Source organism: Platichthys flesus, chromosome 13 (genome assembly GCF_949316205.1).
Source record: "Platichthys flesus chromosome 13, fPlaFle2.1, whole genome shotgun sequence".
NCBI classification, from domain to species: domain Eukaryota; kingdom Metazoa; phylum Chordata; class Actinopteri; order Pleuronectiformes; family Pleuronectidae; genus Platichthys; species Platichthys flesus.
In genome coordinates, this window is record NC_084957.1 from 3,684,880 (window position 1) to 3,710,928 (window position 26,049).

At 44.8% G+C, this 26,049-nt stretch overlaps 1 protein-coding gene across 1 annotated transcript; it reads right to left on the reverse strand.

The window, feature by feature from the left end:
- On the reverse strand, window positions 1-25,312 carry slc4a3 (solute carrier family 4 member 3). The gene is made up of 22 exons (XM_062402886.1): window positions 25,194-25,312; window positions 21,577-21,745; window positions 20,809-21,059; window positions 20,427-20,617; window positions 17,839-18,065; window positions 12,937-13,082; window positions 12,659-12,839; window positions 12,434-12,569; window positions 10,355-10,538; window positions 9,543-9,648; window positions 9,186-9,370; window positions 8,884-9,103; window positions 7,933-8,148; window positions 7,690-7,838; window positions 7,403-7,597; window positions 7,101-7,289; window positions 6,542-6,631; window positions 6,284-6,450; window positions 5,944-6,197; window positions 5,438-5,607; window positions 4,678-4,851; window positions 1-3,753 (listed from the first exon to the last, which is right to left on the reverse strand). Exons 1-22 carry the CDS (start codon window positions 25,245-25,247, stop codon window positions 3,676-3,678), a joined length of 3,732 nt encoding a protein of 1,243 aa, XP_062258870.1. The 5' UTR covers window positions 25,248-25,312; the 3' UTR covers window positions 1-3,675.
- Window positions 25,313-26,049: the final 737 nt, after the last annotated feature.

Below are 26,049 nucleotides of genomic sequence, written 5' to 3' on the forward strand. Positions count from 1 at the left end.
TAAATATTTATTTCAGACAAAAAAATAACATTTGACAGTCTTTTGAAAACCTCTTTACAGAAATAGCAAGATGGAGCCGCTCTTCAAGACCTGTGTGTCACCAACAAACTTGGATTGTCGTGTCGTGTCGTGTTGTGTAGCGCTAACATTCCTCGACGAGTAGCCGATCAGGGCTTGTCGCTGTGAGTTTGGTTGGAGAATGTCCGTCTGTGCTCTTCAGGTTCCAAAATACTTATTGCAGCTTTAGAAGTGGAGATGATATCTTATGGAAACCGAAGCTTTAAGTGAGTGGTGTCAAAATACTGCTGTGGCATCGTACGAATTCTGTCACAACAATAATAATATAATAATAAAATATATACCATTTATAGGGACAGGATTTTATTTACAGGAAAGGATATCACCAACAATATGTGTCAATGAAAACCAAAATTGAGGAAACTAATCCTGTTGCTCCGGTTGAATAAAACATGATTACATATCGGAGAACTCAAAAAATGTCAATGTTTATCTCTCGAACCAAAAGAGATGAATCTAAAGAGGTTCGAGACTCAACACATGCTTATATTCAGTCTGTTGCTGCTACTTCAGACGATAAGGGTCACATGTTCTAACATCCAGCGCCCAGAGGGACCAGGTGGCACGACCCACCTTCTATAATCCCAAATAATACCAGTGATTTCATTTCCCCCTCCGTGTGTAAACACTGAAAGGATGTTTTGCTGAGTTAGAACTCCGGTCAGGGGAGTCTGGGCTGCTGCCTCCTCCAACACAACAAGCCTTGTCATAATAAAAGCACGTGCATGTGTTGAACAGTCTCTGTGTTCTCTGGAAATAGAGGACGTGGATCCGTGTGTGAGTCCGGCAGCAGACACACAAATCCACTGGACTCAGGTGGCAGCAACTTGCTAAAATGTCACATGTCTCATTTAATTACCTGAACAGAAGTTAGCTACGGAAGTTAACATTACGTTCATTGTATTTATAACTTAAATATATTCCAGGTTGATTCCAAAATAAAGTGCCAAAACGCAGGATGTGTGATTTTGCAGACAGACGACTGAGGAGCCTGAGGTCATGGCCTTTGTAATTTTTTTCTGGTAGTTTGTGGAACTGAAGTGTAGTAATAATTTTTAATACTGCATGGTAGTAGAAGTAGTTTTTTAGGGGGGGCAAATTTGAATTAAATACATGTTCAAGGAGGGAAAACAGCTTTTACAAAATCATACAGGAATAATGTGAAATAAATAACAACAAATAATAAATAAATTAAACTTGGGATAATATTCACATTATTAGAAATTTAGAAATCAAGCCTCTTCATTGACAGTGACTCTTAATCCATTTTGAGTCCTTAATGCATCTCTGACCCTGAACAGCAGTTTCAACTCGTTGCTGGTCGACCAGTAGCTTTCGTCCTCAAAAGACTTTCCATGAATCGGTATCATCTGAATTATGACGAGTGAAAACACCGGCAGCCGAGCATCAGCTTTTAAAATGTCACGAGAAACAGTGGGGCCAAATATAATGGGAGTAAAAATTCCTGTCCTTGCAAAAAAAAAGCGTGAAACACGAGCACGTGGTTGAAAAGGTCCATTACCAGCTCAGCAGTGGAGGGAGGCTGCTGCAGAGCGCTAATGCAAAGCACATGGAGTAACTCATTAACCCTGTGAGCAGCAGACTCCAGCAGGTGGATGCTTCACATCAAAGTGGAGGCCACCTCGTTCACGGTTCGATTCCCAAGTCACCTCCATGGAGTCGACACGTTATTCTCTCCTCGGTCGTGGGACACAAAACCCCAGCTGTATATATATATATATATATATCTTACATTGCACACGTGAGATTGCCTTGACCGCTTTATGTACAAAGGACAAACTAAAGGCTGGGAACCAATATTTACAGATCGAAGGTCAGTTTCCCCTGAGACAGAATTCTTGCATGGCTTATAATTTAGGACATGGTTGTGTGAAATGAACCAGTGGCTGCACAAACACACATTGTAACACACTGCTGACTCTCAACAATATTTTGAGCTTAACATTTAGAATCTGATCTGTGCTTCACTTTTAAGCAGCGTCTTTTTTTGTTGTGCATGTGGTGAATGGAAGAAATTTACCTTTTCCCAGAAACCCCTTCAGCTGCCTCTGTGTGTGTGTCTGTGTACTGTTTGTCCTGTGAAGTGTGTTTAAATATAACAGGTGTCGGGAGATTACAGAATCCTGCACACAGGTTCTTCTGAACATTTGAAACAAGACGTGCAGGAGCCGTCTCCCAGTTTGACCTGCGTCCATCAAACTGGCTTTTTTCCTAGTTATTCTCCACCTCAGGCAAATGTGAAAAGATGATATTTCGAGTGTTGGGAATGTCAGAACATGGCAACACACCGGTCTCATCTATTTCTAAATGCCTTATGCAATTTGGTGCCATTCTCCCTGAACTTGTGAAGCTGTGGTTGGTTCTCTGTGCAGGCAGAAGTCCGGTTTCTGAGAAGCTTTCCAATCATGTACTGGGTTTGGCAGTATGGGAGGTGAAATCTAAATCTATCTGTATTTTTTCAGAACCACTCGGAGCACAGATGGTTCATTATAATTCCAAGTTCACAGTCTTACTGGACAAAGCATCATTCATACATTCCGCCGAACACTCAACTGTTCCCCGGCAATTTTTAGCACTTGCATGTTTGCTTAGTTTCCAGTCAAGTGTGTCATTAAAAAAACGCACAACACTGCGAAAAAATCTTGAAGGGACGGATGAATCATTGTTTTTAGTGCGTCAACCTACACAGTGTTATTTTTTTATCTCATTTTAAATCTTAAGCTGTTGAAGAGTCTCAGCCGCAGTGAGGATCTGGACACAAAATAAAGTAGAAAAATAAGGTTGAGACCATGTTAGCTATTCAGTCATACATCCCAGGTCACGGTAATAGGCCCAGTGGACTGGTATGTTGGGCATCGAACACGTAACAAAGTACAGTGACACCCCTTGAAGGCTCAGTGGAGATTTTACTACCAGGAGGAGGCTTTGTGCCCACGGACTCGACAGCAGACGGGAACACTACTCAACTCTCCGCCCATCGTTTGCAACCTACAGGAAACGTCAGTAGTAACGGCCGCTGAACTATGACGGCAGTGGAATTCTCTCGGGGCTCGAGGGTCACGTCACCTGCACGAAAATACATTTTGATGAATGTCCGCTTCCTGAATGAAATGAGAGGAAATTGACCAGATTTCCCACTTTTCGCTGCCAAAATCAGCCTAAAAACCATCATGACCAGTGGTCGTCCGGCAGGTCACCAGCATCATGGCACCCAGGCCCAGAACCTGCGTGGTAGTTAAAGGGATAGACGGGATAAAAAAGTTGGATTAAGTGTTCGTGTGGTTTGCAGCTTCTACTTCAGGACAGGGTGCACAGAGCTACACCACCATCACCAGTACCACCACCACCACCACCACCACCACAGAGATCTAACATGAGGTGTGCCCTTTGAAAAAAACTGGAATAAACAAAGCTAAGCAAGTAATCATCCAGCTATAGCTTTGTGTATATTTTACAAACACCATTATGGTAGCTCCTCTCGCTCTGCTGAGTTTTTTTTCCAGAGAGGCCTCCTCTGATTGGTCAGAGCTGCAGGACGGAGGAGGAGGTGCGGTCTGCCGGGCCCCATTTTGAGATTCACACAAGCATGTGGATCTCGTTGTACTCGTCCCGTCCGTCTTCGTCGAAGTTTGGAGAATCTTCGTCACAGTCCAGCTGCGGAAAAAAGACGAATGATCTTCGATTAGTTTTATGCAAAAAAATTCACCAAAGCTTCTTTTACACAAATCTCTAACTTGGTCCCGTCAGCCATGTGACCATGTTATGATCCAGAATGTTTTTACCGTCCACACAGACAGTCAGAGATCTGGTAACTGTCACCCGAAACATGACGGTGACCTGAGATGTCATGACAGCTGATATCTTATTTAAGTATTCATTTAAAAGCTGAACTACTGATAGGTCCACTACTTATTAAAGGCAAAGATATACATTTTGAGAAATACACTTGGATATCTTTAGGCTTTAAAAGAAAAGGCCACTGCCAGCTCACGACTTAGGCTTAGGTTCAAAACAATGAAATAACAAACCAAGAAATACAATAAAAACTGACGTGCATAAAGCAATGTGTACATAAGAGTGAAGGTCTGAGGGATCTAACATCACGGAGGTCGAATTCTAATAACATTTAAAGTTTAACTAAATTATTTGGTGGTTTAGGGAATTCTCTAGTGCCTCAGGTTCATGAAGTCGTTTGGATGAACACAGCTCACACGGTGGTCAAGCTAAGAACAAAGATGTTTATCCAAGCTCCTGAAAAACGTTTTGTGAACAGGAAGGTTTGAATCTGACAGTGATGACACATATGGGTCGAGGGGATCAGACCAAGTAAATATGAAGTGCGGCCTCACGGTGCGTCGCAGATCTTCCTCTGGTTAGAACCCACAGCTGAAATAAATATTTGGATGAGAACGCTGTCCATTATCACACAGGAGAAAATCAAGAAGAATGTCGAGTTCATGCCAGCATCCATCTCCAGTTTAATTTGATGTACAATAAGTTTAGGTTCCAGTACGTTAGAGCAGATGATTGTGGTCCAGGGTTCAAACATCCCTGGAAGGTCTCAGCTGCCCAACTCACCGCCTGGAGCTCACGCTCCTGAAAGATCCTGGAGAGGACGAGGCGGCGCAGCGGCACCGTCATGATGAGGACGAAGGGGAACGCCAGCGAGGCCACGGTGGACTTCACTACCCACAAGGCCACGATGCACGCCAGCTGGATGATGGTGAACATGTTCATCCGCCAGGTCTTCACCTGAAGGGACACACGGGTGGTTGGTTAATGGGTAAGAAATCCAAAAGACAATAAACCACAGTACACACACAAGGCGTACAACCACAAAGCAGTACACACACACAGCAGTACACACACACGGAGGCTTACAACCACAAAGCAGTACACACACAGCAGTACACACACACATAGGCGTACACACAAACAGCAGTACACACACACAGAGGCGTACACACACAGAGGCACTCAAAGACACATGCAACACACATTCCCACACTGCTCCCCTGTAGAATAAAACTCTTACAGGGTTTTAGCTCCATCTAGTGGATGAATGACTGAATGAGAAATATTAAAGTTATGGATTTTTTATTATTACTTTTGAGGAATAAACTTAAAATCTTCAACCAGTAATTTGTTTTCTTTGAACCCAAAATGGAAGCCGTTATTACCTGTTGTATCTGATGTTCTATTTAAATAAACCCTTTTCTCTAAAGTTTGCAGACATATACCAGTGACTAGATAATGATAGATGTTATTTGACACCTGGATAATGCTCATGGAATCATAAAGCTGTTTTTGATATGGTTGTGGCTGCTGCTGTTCTCACCTTGGTGACGTAGATGTGGTCGGGGTGATGCTTGGCGGGCGTGACCATCAGGGTGATGCGTTCATACAGCTGGATGCCCGTCAGGGAGGTGACCCCCATGTACAGGAAGATACCAAAGAGCACGGCCAGGGGGATGAGGCGCAGCACGTCTGTCATCACGATGGACATGCCTGATGGACGGAGACGGGTTAACTGGGACTTTTTTTTTATGATGAAATAGATGTTGTTGACCTGATTCACCAGAATCATCACAGGTCAAGGAAACAGGTCATTCCAAACTGTTGGGTTAAGAATAGTAGTGCAGTAACTTTAGACATTTAAAACTCTACGCTTTACTTTGAAGGAGAGAAACGCATTGAGGATTTGAAGACAGTTTTGACAGCAGCTCCTTGCACCCCCCCCTTTCCAGCGTGTCGGCCTGCATGCTATCAGCAGACACTCTATAATGGTCGACAAGCCCCCCCCCCCACCCCCCCCATCCTTCCCATTCCCTTGTTTCCTCTTACCGACAAGCACGGCCACGAGAAGCCCGGTCAGCCTCTGCTCTTTCACCTCCTGGATCATGGGCTTCTCGCCAGGCGCCGTGGCCTTGCTCATGACCGTGAGGGCGTTGACATGCGTGACAGAGCGGACAGTGGCCGCGGTGAGCCACGGCAGGCCGAAGAGGGGGCAGAAGGCCCCCAGGATCACGATGAGCAGCAGGTCCAGGTGGAAGCCGGAGCCTTTCACCAGATGACGCTCCTTCTTACTCACTATCAAGCTGAGACAGTGAGAGAGTGATGAGATGATATGCAAACGGTAAAGCTGACTGTGCGTTACCACGGTGGATAATCACACTGTACGTACGAAGTGATCTGAGTTTCCATGAAGATGAGGATGAAGACGAGGAGCGCTGGGACGATACTCGCTGCCATCATCCAGGCTGGGAAAGGCTGCTTATCTCCAAAGGGGCTGATGAACCAGCCTCTCTTTTCAGGGGACGTGACGGAAAAGCCCGACGGCACGTTAAGTTTCTGAAAGTCAGAATAAAGTGGTTATGTTTAAAAAGAAAAGACACTGACTTAAACAGCTGTAATAGAACGATGTGACTGACAGTGCACTGACCTGTGTGTACGTGTCAGTAATGGCGTAGTCCAACAACACTGAGACCAGAATTGAAATAGGGATCCCAAAGTCCCCGATGACTCTTCTGGCCTGAGAACAATGAGAAACCAAACATGTCATGGTTTCCCAACAGCTCCAGCTACTGTTGAGTTTACACTGAGTTTAAAATACGTGGTTATAATGTTCCCTCTGTGAGCTACAGGGAATTCTATCAGAAAGAGACAATATGGCCCCTGACGAAGTATAATTTATCCATGTTTATGAGCAAAACTAGTAAATAACATTAGCATTGTTTTCCACAGCTTGCGACAGATCTTCTAAACTAAACTTTTCTGCAAATGTAATGATTTCTAAAACTTACTTGTAGCCTTTAAATTAAGAATTTATAAAACGAGACTCATCAACATGATCAGTTTAAACAGCAACATCAACACAAACTGTAAATCATGTTATTGTCACCCCACCTCTACAAACAGTACATTCATCTTTTCATAAGGAAGCTCCATTGGGCACGATTCAATGTTCCCACAGTTTAAGATAGAAGTGATTAAATGATTACCTTGCCACCTAAGAATCGACTGTTTCTGAATTTCCTGAGGAAGAAAGCAACAAAGAACGTGCCGAGCATGAGGACCAGAGAGAGGAGGGCGGTGTTGGGCTGGTTGAAGACGGGGCCATCTTCGTGCAGCAGAGTGTCTGGGGTCCAGTCACTGGTGTACAAGGCCATCAGAGGATGTTCCTTAAACACCTGGAAACAAGACGGGAGCCACAACTCATCATCCAGCGTCTGACTGTAAAGCTCTTTGCAGAAAGGACCAGGGAAGGACGTACAAACACTGCGTTGTTCTAAAGTCAGTTCACCTTGATGAGCTTGGAGAAGGTCTCATAGATGAAGATGAGGGAGATGAGGAAAGCGAAGATCTCCTGGGTAAAGGGCGAGATGTAGCGGACGAGGAAGCTGCCCTCCGCCGCCACCATCACCAGCACGATGACGATGAGCCAGAACCCGATCCACACCCGACCCGTCAGGTACTCGTAGTCGTGAGCTTGACAGAACTGAGGGAGAAGACGCAGACCTCAGTGCATGTGTGTGATTGATAAACTCTGGGGGAGGGGGGGGGGGCGTGGAATCTCTCCAGGTCAGGTACCTTGTAGTAGGCCTCTTCAAACACCAGCAAGGGTCCTGAGAAGCCAATGATGAGGAGGGGCTGACCAGCAAGCAGCGAGAATATCACCCCGAGGGTAGCAGTGGACACGATGAGCTCAGTCACTCCCATCAGCCCCTCTGTTTTCTCTCCTGCGTGCAACATAAACACAATGAAAACATGAAGCTGCTCAGATCAAAGTGGTAAATTCAACTGGCCTCGTGCTGTTGGGAAGGTGCAGGTTACCCAGCAGGCCTCCGAAGGTTATAGTGGGCGACAGGGCGGCGAAGTAGATGAAGATGACGGCGGCGACGCACTGCATGTCCAGGGAATCCTTCAGGTCACTGACGTAGTGCGGGTAGCGGCGGCGGATGTCGTGGATCAGGCCTCCGAACGGGATCCCAGAGCGGGTCAACGGATCCACCTCCTGGTCCCCCTCCCCCTCCTCCTCCGGGCTCACCTCTAGGAGGTCAGAGACAATAATAAGTAACATGATAGTGATTATAATACATTAAACACAACAATATTAAAGACACAAACTCATGCAAATGCAAACACCAAGATCTAAAGGTTGACACAGATCTTAAGAGTTCATTTATGCAGGACCACCACAAGTCCAGCTTCTTCCCGGCTGCAGTTGGCCCGGGACCCCCACCTGACTCTGACTTTTATTCCGCCCCTCACCTCAAGGATGTGTTAAATTAACACATTATATTATATTATACTGCATTACATTGCATATTGCAATCTGACATTTTGCACTGTCTTGCATCTTGCATTTCACTTTTTAATTCACTTTTTATATATTTTATCTATTATATATATTTTATTTAGATATGTTTATGTCTAAAACAAATTTACTTTGTATAAATATTAGAAAAAGGGAGTAAATAAGAAGTAAATAGTTAGTTATTATATATTGTTTCTTTTTAGTGCTTTTCTTATGTGTGTTGTATTTATTGTGTTTTATGTTTTTATGTTTCTATGTTCATTGTATGCACCAATAACCAGAGCAAATTCCTTGTAGGTGTAAACCTACTTGGCAATAAATACTTTCTGATTCTGATTCTGATGCTGGATGTGTATTAGATTGAAAGGTGAGGGTTTGTGTGAAGACTGAAGGAACGCACCACGTTCTCACATCTGAGAACATGGAACCAACATTTCTTTGGTATTTCTGATTGAAAAGTTTCACACCGTTGTTCTCCTGCACCACCCCGAAGGTGGAGTGCTGCTTCTTGAGCTCCCGCTCCTTCCTCTTGCGCAGCATCTGCTTCTGGAAGTCAGCCACCGTCTTCAGGAGGTCCTTGCCCTCCACGTCCGAGGGCGGGATGACGATGCTGCAGTCCAAGAACTCGTTGATCCCGTTCAGGAGGTCCTGTCTGTCGTCCGCAAAGTACGCCACCTCGTGGAAGTTCTACGGCAAAACGTAACCGGGTGTCAGCACCAGAATGATGGAGGAAAGGAAGTTCAGGACTCTTACCTAACTTACAAATTACCTTGTCGGACATGAGAGTGGAGAAGGAGCGTCCGATCTCATGGTAGTCCATGTTGGACTGACTGGGACCAAGCAGGACAAATAGAAAGCGGACGGGGACGGGGACCTCGAGCACCGACTCCAGGAGCACGGCCTCGTTCAGCCGGACGAAGGCCATGGCCGGCTGCTCCAGAAACTCAGCACAGCCTGACGGTGAAGACACACAAAACCATTAGAGATCCACAGCTCCACATGAGGAGAACACTTTGTGATTTGACTTGGCGAACAGGAATCTACACATGGAACATTTACAACAAGCAGATTCATCTATCAGTAGTTTTATATCAATGTACTTTGTCCAAACTCCCTTTTCTCTTACCGACTAAAACGATGACAGCTTCTGCGTCTTTGGGAATCTTGGCGAGCAGCTTCATGGATCTGGCCGCGGCTGGGTGGCTCTCGGGAGGCAGAGGGTGGAGAGATTTCTGGGAGGGAGACAAGCACGGAGATGATCCACATGATTGTTCCAGTGTGATGTGACATCATACAAGGGACAAGTACACAGACATTATTGTGCAGATAGCGATGTACAGTGCGTCTGAACCACAACACATTAATGTGATTCATTTAACACCACACAGCCATGTGACTGCCTCTTCGTGTTTGAGGAGAATTTTGACCGTTGGGCTGTTTTATCATTTGAAGCCATGGGGGGAACATTAGCTTTTCACAGCTAATGCATCGGGAAGCTTTAAGTAGAAACACCTGTCAGCTGACTGAAGACATAAGTCAACACATGTGACCCGGAGAGGCTTTTCTCTCCGACTTCTAGAGCTACCTACGCCACCTCTGACCTCATGGAGGCGTGTTTCAAAGAACAAGGCCAGAGCCACAGGTCTCAGATCAGGACTTCAGGGTAATCACGCTCAGATCTGCGCTCACTGCCGATCCTCAGAACTTAATGCAAACCATGAAGTCAGACAAGACGGCTTTTATCTCCGCTCGTTTAGATAGCTGAGCTCAATTATCCAAGTGGGCTCTTGTCACATCTGGTTAATCGCTTCGGCTGTGGGGAACTGAATCTGCTGCCTGCCTGGTGACATCACATCTGCTTCCATCCACGTCCCTCAGGACTGCTTCACAGATCACAACCCTAACAGAACATGTCCATGAAGAAACAAGCACACTTACAAAGAGGGTGACAAACACGTCTTGTTTGGGGTCGTACACCGGCCCCTTGTTGTCCTGGTGCTCATCGTGCTCCTCGCTCACCAGTGGCAGACTGGTTTCGTGGGTGTGGTTGTGATTGAGGCTGCCGTGCAGACTGCTGGAGGAGTGGTGGCGGTGGAAGCGGTGTTTGAAATCACTGGGATGGCTGCGGGGGGGAAACAGAGAGAAAGAAAATACGCTCACATCGATCATGTTAACAAATTGTGTAGCGCGGGATTAAGCACTGGGAGGAGTGGCACAGCCGAGGGGGATGGGAATGTCAGTGGTTTATGAATATAAGTAGTAGAAGTACATTTCAAAGTTTGACTTGATTGTTTCCTCATGAATTGATGGATCTGCTCTAACTTGGACTTGCAGGATCATTTGGATTCTGCAGAGACTCAGCTGTGACTCTCGTTCAACCATTTCTATTCTGAGAAGCTTCATGCAACAGCAACACAGCTTGTGAATTTAGCTGAGTCATCTGAATCTATATCAACTGATCATCTCACTCAAAAGGGAAATGACAGACGACCCAAGACAACAGAACGAGGTCTGAAACCAAAGTGGAATGTGATCGACCCCATGAATCTCTTTTCTCTCTGGTGTCTTGTGTTTTTTTTCTCCAGTGGAAGCTGCTGGTTACGTGCTGGGAATTTATGAGGAAAGGCAGTGAAAGTTGAAGTTAATGCATGAAGGCCTGCTGCTAAGAAGCTGGGGAATCTGGACACCATAATATTAGCAAAATCATTGGAAGGAGTGGAAGTTTATTTTCCATCTTACTCTTAAGTCCTTTCACAGCCTCAAGCTCCAACACAAACAGAAGCTTGAGTCTGAAGCTACGATGCATGGTTACACATCTGAAATGACAATATTGTAATAAGGCATTCAATATTATTTAAGATGAGCTTTAAAGCTGAACAAAATAAACAGGAGAGAGTGAGAATGAAGGATATGTCTTCATCAGCGTTTGTTTGCTTGCTCATCACTAAACTTTGATGTTAATGGGAGGAATCCATTAAGCTTTGGTGCAAATCCAGATCAGGGGTCAGAACAATCAGGCATATTTATTGGACTGAAATCTGTGTGTGAAATGTGGTGCAGCTCGATTCGAGGGCAGTGTTCGGCCTCTACAGGCGTATGCGCTCTAATGAGAGCTTCTCTAGTTGTATTCCTAACTGGCCTGGTTTATCTCTCCTCCGGTAATTCAGTCTGACAGACGACATTTAGTGAACTTGCTTTTTTCATTATGTAACTCTGCAGAATCTGTGGAGTTGGGTGTGTAGCGCCCGATTCCATTGGCCGTGTGTTATTAGGTCAGTTTAGCTGTTGTGTCAATACAAGTGCCGATCAATGAGCAGTAAGAGCTGGAGATGGAGAGCAGGGTGTGTGTTGGATCTATGTTCACCAGTGCTCAGGATCTGATGGAACTACTTCCTCTGGTGTTGTGTGGAAATGAAAGGGATCAGCTGTGAGGTTCTGTGTCTGTGCAGGTTTCAGGTGAGTGAGTTGCAGGAGAATCTAAAAACTCCCTGTCTGCACTGAATAAACAAAAGAAGTTGATCGTTGGTGTAGTCAAGTCGAATCCTGGGTTTTTACATCCGGCTCATTTAAAACTCAGAAGTGTAATGAACCTGGATTTATGAAAAGCTGCCGGTGCTTTAAGAAAATCTGGTCTCAAGCTTTTAAACTTCATTTATAATAATCTCAGGACAGAGGGGACAGAGATTTTGCTAAAGGCAGAGGTCAAAGGTCAAATCAGTTGTAGCACCGGAATTTATAGATCTAAAGGTCCAGGCTAATAGACAGTGAAACTGAACTTACTCAACCATGGTTGTATCTACACTGACATTGGGACTGCCTGAGGAGCATATCTGTGTTCACTGGTACAGGATGGTTGCTCCCCAAAACAGTTGAGATCCAATATCTCAAGGAAATTCAAGAGCCTCTGCAAAACCGGAACGCATAGGAATCTCACAACACAAGCTTAATGATTCTCCATCTACTTCCACAGGAGGTTGAGGGATTCTCCATCACGTTGGTTCCAGACTGGTTCCTGACCTGTGTTTGAGCAGCAGCGCCCGTAGAACGCTGGGTCTGTCCTCGGCTCTGATCTGATCTGAGATGATCATCGTCTCCACCACCAGATGAGCGATTCCAGGCAGAGTGTTCTGCTCCAGGTCCAGAAGGATGGCACCTGATGAAGGGACATGTGAAGATGCTTTGAATGTTTTGTCCAACAAGTATTTCAGTACTTGATCGTCACCATCATCTTCGCCTTCTTACCGTGCGTGATGGTGCGACGCAGCTCCAGCAGGCTGCGGAAGGAGAGCGAGGCCACGTGGGGTTTGCCCCAGCGGTCGGTCTCCTCCTCCACATCCTCTTCAAACTTGATCCAGCGAGCTCGCTCCTTCCAACGCATCTCATGATCCTTCTCCACGATCAGCTCGTTGAGCTCCACGAACACCTGGAGAGGAAACATGACCCAACACAAGACACATGGTGTTTCATACCAAACTGGAATATGAGACAAATAACGTCCAATGGAAGAGGGATCATCGAACCTCATGTGTCTTCTTCTCCGCAGCTCTCTTCCTCTTCTTCAGGCTGGAGAGCGGCGTGGAGCTGATGCTGCTCTTGGTCAGCTGACATCGGGACGACTTCTTCACCAGGTGGCGTCTCACCCCGGGGTTGTCCTCAAACCTGTGGCCTGAGAGCAGAAGGTCAACATGGAGATGTGATGCGTCAGAGGCCGAGGCAGGAGAACGAGGACATTCAGGACCGTGAAGCTTCTCAGTCAGGAAATATGCTGAACGTTAGAGAATTGGAGAAAATTTAATTTCCAGTTAGTCCAGGTTTCCACCCAGCAACAAAAGCTTCATGGGTGAGTGGGAGTATGTTCACCACAGGAAACTGTTACAGAGGTGGAGCCATTCCATTTTCAAATCCCTTGACCTGCAAATCATTTTATATTGAATTTAATATAATGAGGAGATTGATTGAGATGAAGTATAAACGCTGGGAAAACTTAGGTGGTCACTCATTTTGGAGAAAACAACTGGAAAATGAAAAAGTAAGAGGCGTGTGTAAGGAAATTGCTTTTGGTGAAGAAACAATTTGGCATAATTAAAACTTATTCTGTATTTATTTCAAGCCCAGTATTTGTTTTTGTACCGAAAGAACACATTGTAATATTCAATGACATTTAGGGATATGAAGTACAATTGAACAATTACATTTGAGATTTGTATAGGAAAATACACAACTAGTATATGATATTTATATTGTTTTTAACTGTGTTTAGATTAATTTCCTACTTTCCAGGCAGAAATAAATAAGTTGATGCTCGTCCTACACCTCAGTCTATAAAACTGACTTGTAAGGACGATACAAACATTAACATACACACAAATGTTTTCCATTCATCAATCTATTATCTGCACTGCTCATACTTTGAGGGTTGTGGTGGGTAGCTGGAGCTCAAGTGATGCTAATGCACAGGGAACTGTCCTGAAATCTCTTTCTAACAGTTCCAAGGAGGCGCTCATCCTCCAGATGTGAGAGTAGAAGTGTTTGCAGGACATGATTTGTCATTATGACACCACAGCATGCACAGGCACACAGGTGGTTGGTGTTCAGTGAGGAGCTGCTGCCAACCAGTCAGCCTGGCCAAGGACTCAATATGATTGATTTCCTACTAAATAAAGACTGTCTTACTCATCTTACACACAAGAACCCAGAGCGCAAACAATGTTTGTTGTGTTGTGTGTGGGTGTGTGTGTGTGTGTATGTGTCGCTCGGCTGCGTCATCCCTTCCTCGGGGAAGCAGGGAGAAATGGAAATGGAGATTAAACCTGGCTGTGTTTCATTTTGTAGAGTTTCCCGGGGGGGGGGGGGCTTTACAGGTCGTCCTTGTGTGACCTTCAGCTGATTCGGACGCCCTTGTTTGTTTTCACCACAGGCAAAGACAGGGTAAACAACTGTGGGTGAAAAGGACACAGCCTCTAAAAGGTGAAGCCAAGGCCTTTCAGAATGTCTTGTTCACATTAGACATTTCTGGCTTTAGAGCACATTCATACACTTGTGACTTCTCTAGCAGTGAGCTGGACGTGTGCAGCATCTTGATTGCTCACTGGAACCCATGATAAGACCCACATGGACGTGATTAGAGTCATTTTTAGGGGGAAACGTCCCGTGTGACAAACCAGGTCACGTCTTTAATACTCATCTCTGTGTACTTTAGAAATCAGATGAGGGCCAAGATCGAAAAACTAAAATCCAGTAAATGTCAGAAATCGTTAAGCAATATATATTTTTGGCAGGTACCATGATGTCCACATATCTGATTTAGGATTTGTTTGTGCTTTTAGCCTGGACAAAATTCAATTGTTACACAAATCTGATATGCAGCACATCTACAACCAAATAATCTTAAATCTAGTTTTTCTCGAAACAACAGGGGAATATTTTTTGAAGTATTCAGGAATAAGAAGCCCACAAATCTGGATTCACGATGTCAGTCAGGCAGCAGACATCCCGTGAACCTCTGAAATTAGTGTTTCAACATTAGAGTGATCAATACATGCATGAAATATAGAAAACAGGGGAGGGGCGGTCACATATTTCCTCATCAAATACAGTCTTGGCAAAGCAGTGTTTATCTAAATGCTAATTTAGCTAATTTAAATTCTCAGGCTAATCAGGTGTTTATCTTTGTTTTGTGTGATATCAGGCAGATATTGATTATTCAGAATTAAAGGGTAGCTGAGACCTCATGGTAGCTATAAAGAAAATGTCATAGGTGTCAGCAAAGTCACGATGATTCATCCCCTGGGGACCAGCAATCTATGTAGTAGTTGTCAAAAGGATTCAGTATTGAGTCGTGGATCAATGGATCCTCTCCACGAGAGTCACTGAAAATAAATGAAATATCACTATCATGCTATTAGCTTGATATGCTATGAGACATCTATAAGGGAAACAACCATATTTCATTCAAAATGTGACACAGAGTCAAGTTATAGTTAAAATTCCTGTGTCACATTTTATAAATACAGGAACTAGGTGTCCATGTTTTCACCTGCAACTGAATCCCACTGAATCAATCAGCACTTCAACGTCCTCAGAAACCTCAGGCTGCTCTCCTCTCTTTGCATTCCTGTTGGAATCTAACTTCTCCGGCCTCACAGGACTAATGTGCTGTTTCCAAATGGGAACACAAAGAGCAGAGCCACACACAGTTTGTCAATGAAATGTCTTTCTGCTCCAGCTGTGTGGCTGAGCCCAAAGCCAAATGGGCGCCAGTGGGATCAATAGGGAAGCAGGAAGCAGCACCAGTCCAGCACCGCGTCAATTCGCTCAATACCGTGGACAACCGTGTTCTGTTCGTGGCCATGAATAAGCTCCGCGTTACCATTAATCAAGCTAGCAGTGGGCTACAATCAATGGAAACACATGAACTCCCAGTCCATTGATTCACATGTAAAAATAGTTTAAAATGCTGATGCAAATGAGTTTCCCTTCACGTTGGGATGCGTCACAGGCTCAGACGCTCGACGTGACTTTCAATGCTTTCGTACGAGTGTGATTTAAAACCCCTTCACTGAATGGACAGATATGTAATGCTACAAAAGCAAGAGGTGGAGGTGAATCTCCACAGACACACAACCGCACACAACTTACGGACGGGCTCTTCAGGCGACCCCAGCTGAGTGTGGATCGACTCGAGCAAGTCATAATCATCGAAATCCAAAACGAACTCTTCCAAGTCCTCGAGCCCAGCCTCATTGGACAGAGAGCCACGGGGTTGGTGCTGCTTCGGCGTGCCCTTCTGGACACTGGTCTGATGATCCACTGGTCCATGATGGTCTGCATCAAGCTGGTTTTCACCGTTCTCCTGCCCCAGGTTGTCCTTTCCCTCGATGTCTGTCATCTCCACGGCCGGTACCTCCTCCTCTCCTCCTCTCTCTGAGTGGACACGCTGCTCATCCAGGGCTTCCAGCTGTCAGACACCGTTGCTCACCCTGGGTTCCGGATCCAAAGAGCCTGGGTTCACCAGCCTGCCTCTTCCTACTGGTTCTGCAATATGACGTGTGTCCGAAATAACCAAGAAAAACAAAAAGCTCGGGGTCTTCAACTTCTGAATATTCAACTCTGAAGAAGAAAATCTGGACTTTGAAAATATCCACCTCCACGAAGACTAAACAAAAATAAAAAAATTGGAGCTCCCCCCTAAGGCTGGATTCCTCTGTTGGATCCACGATCAGAAAGAAGCTTAAATGGTTCAAACACTCGCTGCCTGAAAGCCCTGAAAGCGAGTATGGAGAAGGGACGCTCTACTTTGTGGGACACGCCTGTCAACTGAACGGTGGTGCCGCCCTTTTTTAATGATGTCCGCATCCCATTGATCCACTGGGCTGTTGGGAGAGTAACACGAAGTGGGGTTGATGCCCCTCGTCTCAATGGGGCCACCATCACTTTCCAACCACGTGATGCATCGGGGGGGGGGGGGGGTTAAAGTCAGGATCCAATGGTTGACAAAGCAAATTTCATAAGTTCAGAAAAAGGGCACATTAACACCAAACAGATACACGCATGGAAAAATATATACTGAGAAACCATAAGAGAATAATGTGATAGCGCCTATAGGGAAAATATATATCTTTATTTTTTAACTCTTGATAACAACATCTCTAAAGATCCAGACAGATATTGTGATGAAGACTAAACCCTCATTCACATCAGGACCTCACACCTAAGAGGAAGACCCTCATTTAAACTGAGAGCACAGGAAGAACCAGAGTGGAACAGAGAGACACAAAGTGGTTGATACACTCGGCCTGTCAATGTTCCCCCCCCCCCACTGCAAATCCGATAGCTTGTTTTGAGCGACTCTGGTTGCCCTGTTTTGTGTTTCCAGATCCTAAACAGTCAATGATTACTGTGCTCTGGTAAAGCAGGAAAGGCCCGGGGCAGGGTCGCTGCTGAAGGGGAATCGACTGCAGCCTCAGTTAATTAATGCCCCTGGATGCTGGGAGAGAGAGAGAGAGAGAGAGAGAGAGAGAGAGAGAGAGAGAGAGTGTCTCTCTGGCATCACAAGCTCCTGACTCCTCGTCAACCTCCTCTTCTCTGTTTTTCTAGTTTTACTCTTTTCTTTCCTGCTCATTCTTTATTTTTTAACTCCTATAAAAAGCAGATACATCTTATTCTTTTGATTTATGAACCATTTAAAGTGTTGTATAGGAAATCAAGACAAGTGTGTAGTGATACGTGTTATTGCCAGTAGAGGGAAGTGAACTGTACCAAAATGCTCCAACAAAAACATCTTGTGTTATATCTGGACCATTAACCACAAAGTGTGTGTAGTTTTATTTCCCTCGGTCAGATTTAATGTCTGAATAAATCCACCGTGTTCTGTTTGCTTCTGTTACAGTTCGTTTTCACATGTCTCACTACACCCTCCTTACTTTTCATGTCGTCCAGGTCAGCACTGGCCAACATCTGGGCCTCCGCCTCATCGGTGGGCACCTGCTGGTAGACCGCGGTCTCCAGAGCGGTCATGCTCCCGATGCAGATCCGCTCCCGCAGGTCGTAGTTGCTCCGCTGGGCGCCCGCCAGGCGATGGTGGACGGGCTTCCTGCGGAACCAGCCGCAGGACGTGGTGGAGGTCGAGGGGTCCGATCCCGGGGGAACACTGACAAGGGGTAAAGAGAGGGAGAGATATGGATGAGAGGCATTAACATCATGTGATTGTTAAATGTTTAAATGATTTGCTTTGGAAGGGAAATGTCAAGATCCTATGAGCTCGGCCTGATTGCTGTGACTAATGCAGACATCAAATCCCCAAAATCTCAGTCAATGTCCAGGGACAAGATAAGATGATCTTCAAGATGCCTCGATGCATAGATATTATAAACATGTAACTCAAACAGCATGTATGAAAAACACTGCTAATTCCTTTTCCTTGTGCTCGTTTGCACACGTCATGTATTTGATTGTGCAGGGGCTGAATTAAAGCACCACTTTGCTCATTATTCAACATTTGCCACCTCAATCCTGGCGTTTTCGACAGGATCACACGGGAGAGAGGAATTCTGGAACTCAGGGCTAAAGGTAAAGACCATGGAATTCTAAAGTTTGGAACACTAAAGTCAACCACTCCATCAAAGAGGCTAGAGGAGTGACACATAAGAATCACTGCTGTGACCCAGAGAACCAAATGGCTGATTATGTCACAAAGAGGAGCCACAGCTTCAGGTGGCAAACACAGCTTCTCTATGATGAGCCTCTCTGTTGTAGTTCTACCAGTCCACCAGCAGAGGGCTTCCCCACCCAGCAGCAGGCCCGGGTCTGATCAGCCTCTGACTCATCCCCCGGCTGCTCATCCTCACGCAGCATCACACAGCACAGGCATGATGGGGTCCTGAGTGTTTTAACAACCAGGCATTAGCAGAGAAAAAGTACCTGAATCAGCATGGAGACCGTGCCCACCCAGCAGCAGACACCATGCATAATGCAAAACGGCACCAAATGATTCATATAGTGATGGTTCTGCATGCTTCCTGAACAGATGGGTCTCCTCTTGACCATTAGTGGATCACAAGCAGCTTAAGAACTGTATTGATTGTCTGTTTGAGGCTGTTCCTGTTCACTCGTGCTGCTAATGTAAAGTCCACATGCATCTAAAAGGTAAAGTATATGATTGTGATAGGAACAGAGACGACTGGGTGGTTACTGCAGGTTGGTGCTGCTTGTATCTTTCGCTGCTCAGAGAAGCATGTGACACACTGAATGTGATGGACGCGGTCAATTAGTAATTTAGAAGGAACACATAAACCTTTGAATATTGAATAAATCATCTTTAATCCAGCTTTGATATCTGTGTCTTCCTCTTTTATACAATTGGCTGACAAAACACTTATTTCTGACCATTAAATAGAAAATAGAAAAATGGAAAAAAGAGTTTATACCAGTTACCAGGTATATTAAACTGCAGGTACATATACTTACCTTGCTATATTACCAGTTAATGCATGAACTGGACCAACAGTATTCAAAAATATGATAAGTGATGAACCCACAGATAAATATCAGGGTTTATTATCTAAATATTATATATTTTTTCAAATACTGTTGATGATATGGGCACACTGGGCAATATGGATGAATATTTCTAAGTTAATAACAACCAACAAGTGTTTAGCCGAGCCACATTAGTACTTATATATATATATATATATATATATATGTGAAAATGTATCACTGGGGGGCAGCCACAGCCTAGAAACTTGTATCTACATCAAATAACCAAAGCTAATTGTTTAACAGTGGGACGTCTGATATAATCACGAGGCAGCAAAGCCACAGCTCAGGGATGATTTGATCATTTTCAGCATTTAAACTTTCAACAACAGCTTATTGTGTTGATAATCCCTTTTAATATGATTCTATGAGAAGACATTCCATCCAAAATCAATAGCTGTGCATTGCAGTGTGCCTAAATTGATTCCCCCCCCCCTCCTCTCAGAAAATCAATCATGAATCACTATGCAAATCAATAAAGACACATTCTGATGAGCAGCACAGCTGTTGTATCTATTAAATCTTATCAGCTCCAGCCATCATCCAGCACTGTGCAGCTCTACAGAGGGTTAACTGGCCACAACTGGGCTTCACTGCTCCCACCCACTGCTCCCACCCACCTGTTCCCAGCCACAACAGGAAGCAGCTGCAGCTCTCTATTAAACCCACTGAGCCGCCCAGCACTTAGCCTCGGACCAATCTCACAGCCCATTGGCTCCTGTACATTAAAAACCTGTTTGTAGAGATAAGCCAGTGGCTACTGGTCACTTAGAAGCTACAGACCCAGGTATGTCCCTTGGAAGTTGATGAAGAGGGAGAAAAGGAGTCTGAAGAAAAGTGAATATTAGATTAAACACGCAACTCCAGAATAATGCTGATGCTGAGGAAACATAATACGAGGTTTATAGCTGCTTCTGTTTCAATTATTACAGATTAAACCTGTTTTCACCACCTGAGATGTTGTGATACTGACCTGTTGCGATCCCCCCCGTCCCCGTCCAGCTCCTCATCCTGTCCAGGAGCAGCAGCCCCCCCATTGTAAGCCGCTCCCTCTGTCGGCGTGACCACAGCTTTCCCCGAGGAGGACGAGCGCTCTTCATTTTCCGTGTGGACGGTAGAGAGTGGACCGGGATCCTCCAAGTCCTCTTGGCTCCCCAAACTAAACTGAGAGGAAAAGGAAGATCAGTGAGAGGAGTGGAATGTGGACTAACGTGTAGCTAGAGCAGGCTGTGGAAACCACTGGTGTTAGTGGTACCATTAAGCCTAAGCACTCCTGCAACAGCCAATCAAGCATTTCCACAGGGTTTACCACCTTAACACCCTAAAGCAACCACAGCCCTTCAGTCTTATTTTACCTGTGGTTGCATGCCGGGTAGCTCTGTGGGCGTGGCCCCCAGTCCGTCAGGCTCAGACTCCGCCTCCTCCTCGTCTACCTCCTGGATTGTGGGCGTGACATCGGAGGGGGGCAGAGACGTCTTTCTTTTCTTCCGTTTCTTTTTGCGTCTTCTGTCCGAGCCGTGCACCCGCTTGCGCAGCCGCTGGGGCAGCGGCAGGGGCAGGTGGGTGGAGAGGGGGTGGTGCGTGTGGTGGAATGTGTGTCTGTGATCTGCGTTGAAAACATTACACACAACGTCAGGAATACATCACGACATACGTTCATTGTCCTTTTTGAAATGTGTATTACAGCTGCAGAGCTTAGTTTGAGTTGGACGTGTAGGCGTTGACCTGTACAGCATTTTCAATAAAGTACCTTATAGGTTTAGATCCTAACTTCTTCTTTAGTGGCTTTAATTATTATTCTATTTAGTAACAGGGCTCAGTAACTTTCCATTTCATTACGTGTCATGAATCATTTAAGATTTAATTGTCGATCCAAAATCTTTCTTCTCCAATAAAGAGAAACGGGGGTGTGTCTTTTGGTTTTTAATTCATAAACTGTGATAAACTTTCTGTAGTGCTTTCAAATTTAGCAGAATCATTCCAATATTGAAAAAAACAATAAAAAAGAGGATAAAGGTGCATAGCAGACATTTTTCACCCCCTCTTTTTTTATTAGAAAACCTATTTTTATAGAAACTGCATGTATGATTGCAGGTAAAATATGAAAACTTTACTTCTCTTACTCTCAAAGTCTTTCTCAGTGTAGTGTCGGCCCATCTTGTCTCCACCGGCAGAAGCAGAGTCACCAAAAATGTCCCCAAAGCGCTCCACAGACAGAGCCTTCTCCCAGTCCTCCTCCTCCTCCTCCTCTCCCTCCAGAGATCCTTCCTCATCTTCCTCCTCCACTTTCACCTGGAAAAGAATGGTGGAAAGAAAAAAGACTTTCAATTTGACAGAAATCAGGGAGAACTGCATCAAACTGCAAAAGGAGAAGATTCTTGCCATGTGAAAGTAAAATGTAAATCCCTCAAGAACACAGAGCAACTTTGTGTCCACAATATAGAGAATTGCATCAAACTATTTAAAATTATAATATGTGGATAAAAACAAAATCAGATTCTAACAATGCTTTTTATTATTACCACCCACATTTAAGTCAAACCCTGTTTTTGCTTTGTGTGTCATACAGTTCCACGGTGGAACAGGTTCAACATGTCTGTGTCTCCTCCTCTTCATGAAGGGAGGACATCAAATCAATACGACAAAGTGCTAAGCAGAAAAGAGCTAATGCAGGAGACGGCCCCTGGAGACGGTTGAGGCTGAAGGGAGTGTCCTGCCAGAGCCATGTGTGGCCTCTGATAGGTCAGATCTCTGGGACAGGAGGCTGCCTCTGCCTCACATTGGTGCTGGCACGGTGAGCACACTGGCTTCAGCTCTGTGGTCTCCGGTTGCTCTGTGCCAGGGCTCCATTACCTCCTAATTACCAGTGGGTTGAAGGGACAGGATCCGTTTAATGATCGGAGCTACCTATCTACACGGGGCCGAGGGCAGATATAAAGCCAGAGCTGATATAAAGGACGGACATTTAAATTGATGGAGCAGTAAAAGCCTGTTTTCCCACAAACCAAACAAATGTACTTATTAATTTCAGCCTCTCACGTCGTGACATCCTGTCCTTTTCAGAGTAAAACCATGACTTTGTAAGAGGGAATGGTACTCCCACCTGAAACAGCTATTGGTGGTGGAAACCTGCTGGTGCTTTGCTCAGGCTCCAACTGGAGCAAATGGCTCGATGCTCTTTCATGTGAGCTTTGAAATCAGGTGGAGCGGAGGGGCCACAGGGGGATGGCACCCCCCTGCCCAGGTGGTGGAGGAACTAGGTGAATAGAGAACTTATCAGGCCTGAAAGTCCAGACTCAGGTCAGGTGTGCTTCTGACCTCGTGTTGATAATTCTGTGAGTAGTAGTCTGTCTTAGCTTTTCTCATCAACTGTCCTGCTCATAGTACAACATTAATATTTCATATTTAAAGGAATTGCTGAGCCAGATAGACACATTCAAATATTTATTAGATGCTGACTCTTTGTGTATGTGTGTGTGATCAAAGACCCTCAATTTAGTGATCAAGAAGTGTTGTTTATATTTAGATTATTTCTGTCCATGATCAGGTTTATTCAAAAGGTAAGAATTACTGTTACTGTCAGGCTCTCTCTCTCTCACTCTCTCTCTCTCTCTCTCTCTCTCTCTAAAGGGGCATGGCTGACCCAGTTCTCCACTGTTCACCTGTGAAGCATCAAGCAAAGATATCAACAGGGCTTCAAGAACCAAGAGATACAAGAGATCACCTGCCACTCAGCCCTGCAGCGCTTTGTGTGACCCCCCCCCCCCCCCCCCTGCTCAACTCATCTCTCAGGACTCATACACATTTGTTAAACATTCTCTGGGCTCTGTGTTCTCTACCTGGATCCAGACTCAGACGTTATAACCTACAGATTAGAGTGTGTATCACGTCAGCTGTGAGCACTGGACACCAACATAGTTTCCAGTTAAACCCCAAACGTTTCAATTTAAATCTAATGATCTGAAGTCATGACCTAAACCACGGCCGGCACCCGGGATGTGTCTCCTCAGACACTGCAGCTGATGGGAGCCGGTCATAGCTGGTGATGTTTCTGTGGCAGCCAGAGGAGAGGTAAATATCCTCCTCACTCATTCTCCTCCCCCTCCGTCTGTCACCCCCCAGAGTGGCATCGTTAACCTACAGGCGGTAATGGTCCAACGAGGCTGTTGTGTCTCTGTGGATGCAGTGTGTGTGTGTGTGTGTGTGTGTGGTTATTCTACAGAGTAATTGAGAGGGGGACAGTTAATGGTCCACTCATGTGTCGTTGAGCCTTTTCATTTCCTTCAGCAGTCGCACAATGTGCTCTGCACTGCGCACGACATGGTCCCCACTGCGCATCATGACACGTCAGCTACTCAGCTGGAGGAGCTCGTTATCCCTGAGAACACAAGCTAATCTGTTTCACTTGAATAACAGAGAGAAGGCAGTCTGCAGCACGAGAGCATTTCTCACAGAGCCACGTGTGACTCATGTCTGTGCTGAGACTCTGGAGGGAACAGTTCAGTTTTGAATTGAAACGTCTTTGCACTTTTCAGTCCGGATAATCAATTTGTCTTTGCGTGACGAAATTCTCTCACTGTATCGTTTCTGCAGAGACACATGTCATCGTCATACCAGTGGTTTACTTCTTTTAAAGACTCAAGTATATCATGTTATTGGAATCTCTGCTGTTTTGCTTAAAGTGGTAAAATAAATCTGTGAAGAGTTTGAATTTGAGTCGTTCATCTCCTTCTTCAGAGGAAGAATTAGGATTATACCAAACTGTTCAGTAAAATTGAATAAAACTGAATTTAATATTCATATATATATTTTATTTCAAGAATAATCTAATATTATCTGCCCCTCTTATTGATTTCTTGAAGATTATGTGTAAACCTTACTGAAATTCCTAGTGCAACGATAACAAAACATCAATAGAAAAATAAACATGTTCTTTGTTCTTGACATTTATGAAACACAGTTTGTTTCAAAGAGCAGGATCCGCCTGAGGGTTAGAATGCTATTATAGCCAAATGCTTCCTTTCGAAAAACTGTCTCTCTCTGGAAAGACACACAACTTGGCAACACAAAATCCAACACGTTCTCAGCAGCACCCAGTAGCTTCCAGCATGCATGTGATCCACAGCCATCGCTCACTGGTGGATGATAAAGAAGCTGCTTGGCAGCTGATTGGTGTGAAGATTGTGAAAACGTGTCCCAGTATCTTCTTCTGCAGCCGAGGACCGAGTCAACACTGGATCAGAAATGATTTTAAAGCTCTGAAGACTTGTTTTCTCACATCTAGTCTGAAGCTTTCAAGCCAAGCTGCCACAGTTAATGTTCTGAGTAGAAACTGCAGCTCTGAATGACCCTTTTACAGACTCACTGATCATGCTGTTGTTGCCAAAACAGCATGAGCGTAATCTTCTATTCCTTTTTCATATACTTCACACATTATATTAAAGTCTTTGCATCAAATAAATGAGAAAGTTCAGTGTGTTTTACGATTTTAACCATTTTCCATTGCCTTTCCCCTGAGTCCAGTTTTCGTGTTATAAGCTCAAATCACTCTTGGAAAGAAAATAAATAAGGGTTTCTATATAGAAATCAAATGTGTACCTCCTGTGGGAGCTGCTGGAGGAGAGACAGCAGACTTCTTAAATTCTTTCAAATGGAAAGAAGCCACAATGGTAATGTGTCTGTTTCACGTGTTTTAAATCATTTTTATACTACATTCATCTTTAAAAAACAACAATTGTACCTGTTGTAGACTGATCAGCACATCTATCTCAGGGGCATGACCTCCTGTCGCCATGGGGCCTGGCGTGCAGCTAGTCGGTGCAGAGGAGATCTCAGGCGAGGGCGGGGGACTGGCAGGGGGTCAGGTGCAGGAGTCAGAGGGGAGGGGGACTAGTGAGGTTGGGCGAGGGGACTAATCATAAGAGGGAAGAAGGGGAAGGTGCGAAGCAGCAGGAACCTGGGGGGGGGGGGGGGGGGCGGAGCTCAGCCCTTCTCTTTCACGGCTGGAGGTCCACGAACGCCTTGAGGTGGCATCACCTGCAGAATGGACAGGAAACACATAAATACTAGAGTGTGAACACAAATATGTAATATAATGACAATGTACTTCGAAACGTATCAAATGATCAATGTAATCTGTTGGAAATTAGTTCAATACATATATAGGAAACTAGATGATGTAATAAATCAAGCAGTTCACTCTGATGCATATGCTTCCACCCACAAGATGGTGTTTGAGTTTATTTTATGAATAAACGTAAGAAACCCTCGTGTCTGTGTGATGTTTTTATCACTTGCTATGGTGATAACACAGGGCGACCAGCTGCAAGAGCATCTGGAAAACTGTGATAGGTAAAAAATTGTTGTTAAACAAATTGTTAAATACATAAATAAAGATGAAAGTTTGCTTTTCTATGGATCAAACAAACGTCTAGATTAGAGACATTTTGAGATTTTGCTGGTGTGCAGACTTTGAAAAGCATACACACACACACACACACACACACACACAAAAAAGAACAAACAAACAAACAAGAGAGGGCACCTCAGGTCTGCTTCATTATCCGGATGATTCCAGAATAGACGCCACTGATTAT

Coding starts and splice junctions, on each gene's coding strand:
- slc4a3 (XM_062402886.1), bottom strand. CDS start 25,247: ATGGCGACAGGAGGTCATGCCCCTGAGATAGATGTGCTGATCAGTCTA. Junction 7,839..7,932: donor AACCTTCGGAGGCCTGCTGG/GTAACCTGCACC, acceptor TGTTGCACGCAG/GAGAGAAAACAGAGGGGCTG. Junction 6,451..6,541: donor TTACTGACACGTACACACAG/GTCAGTGCACTG, acceptor TCTGACTTTCAG/AAACTTAACGTGCCGTCGGG.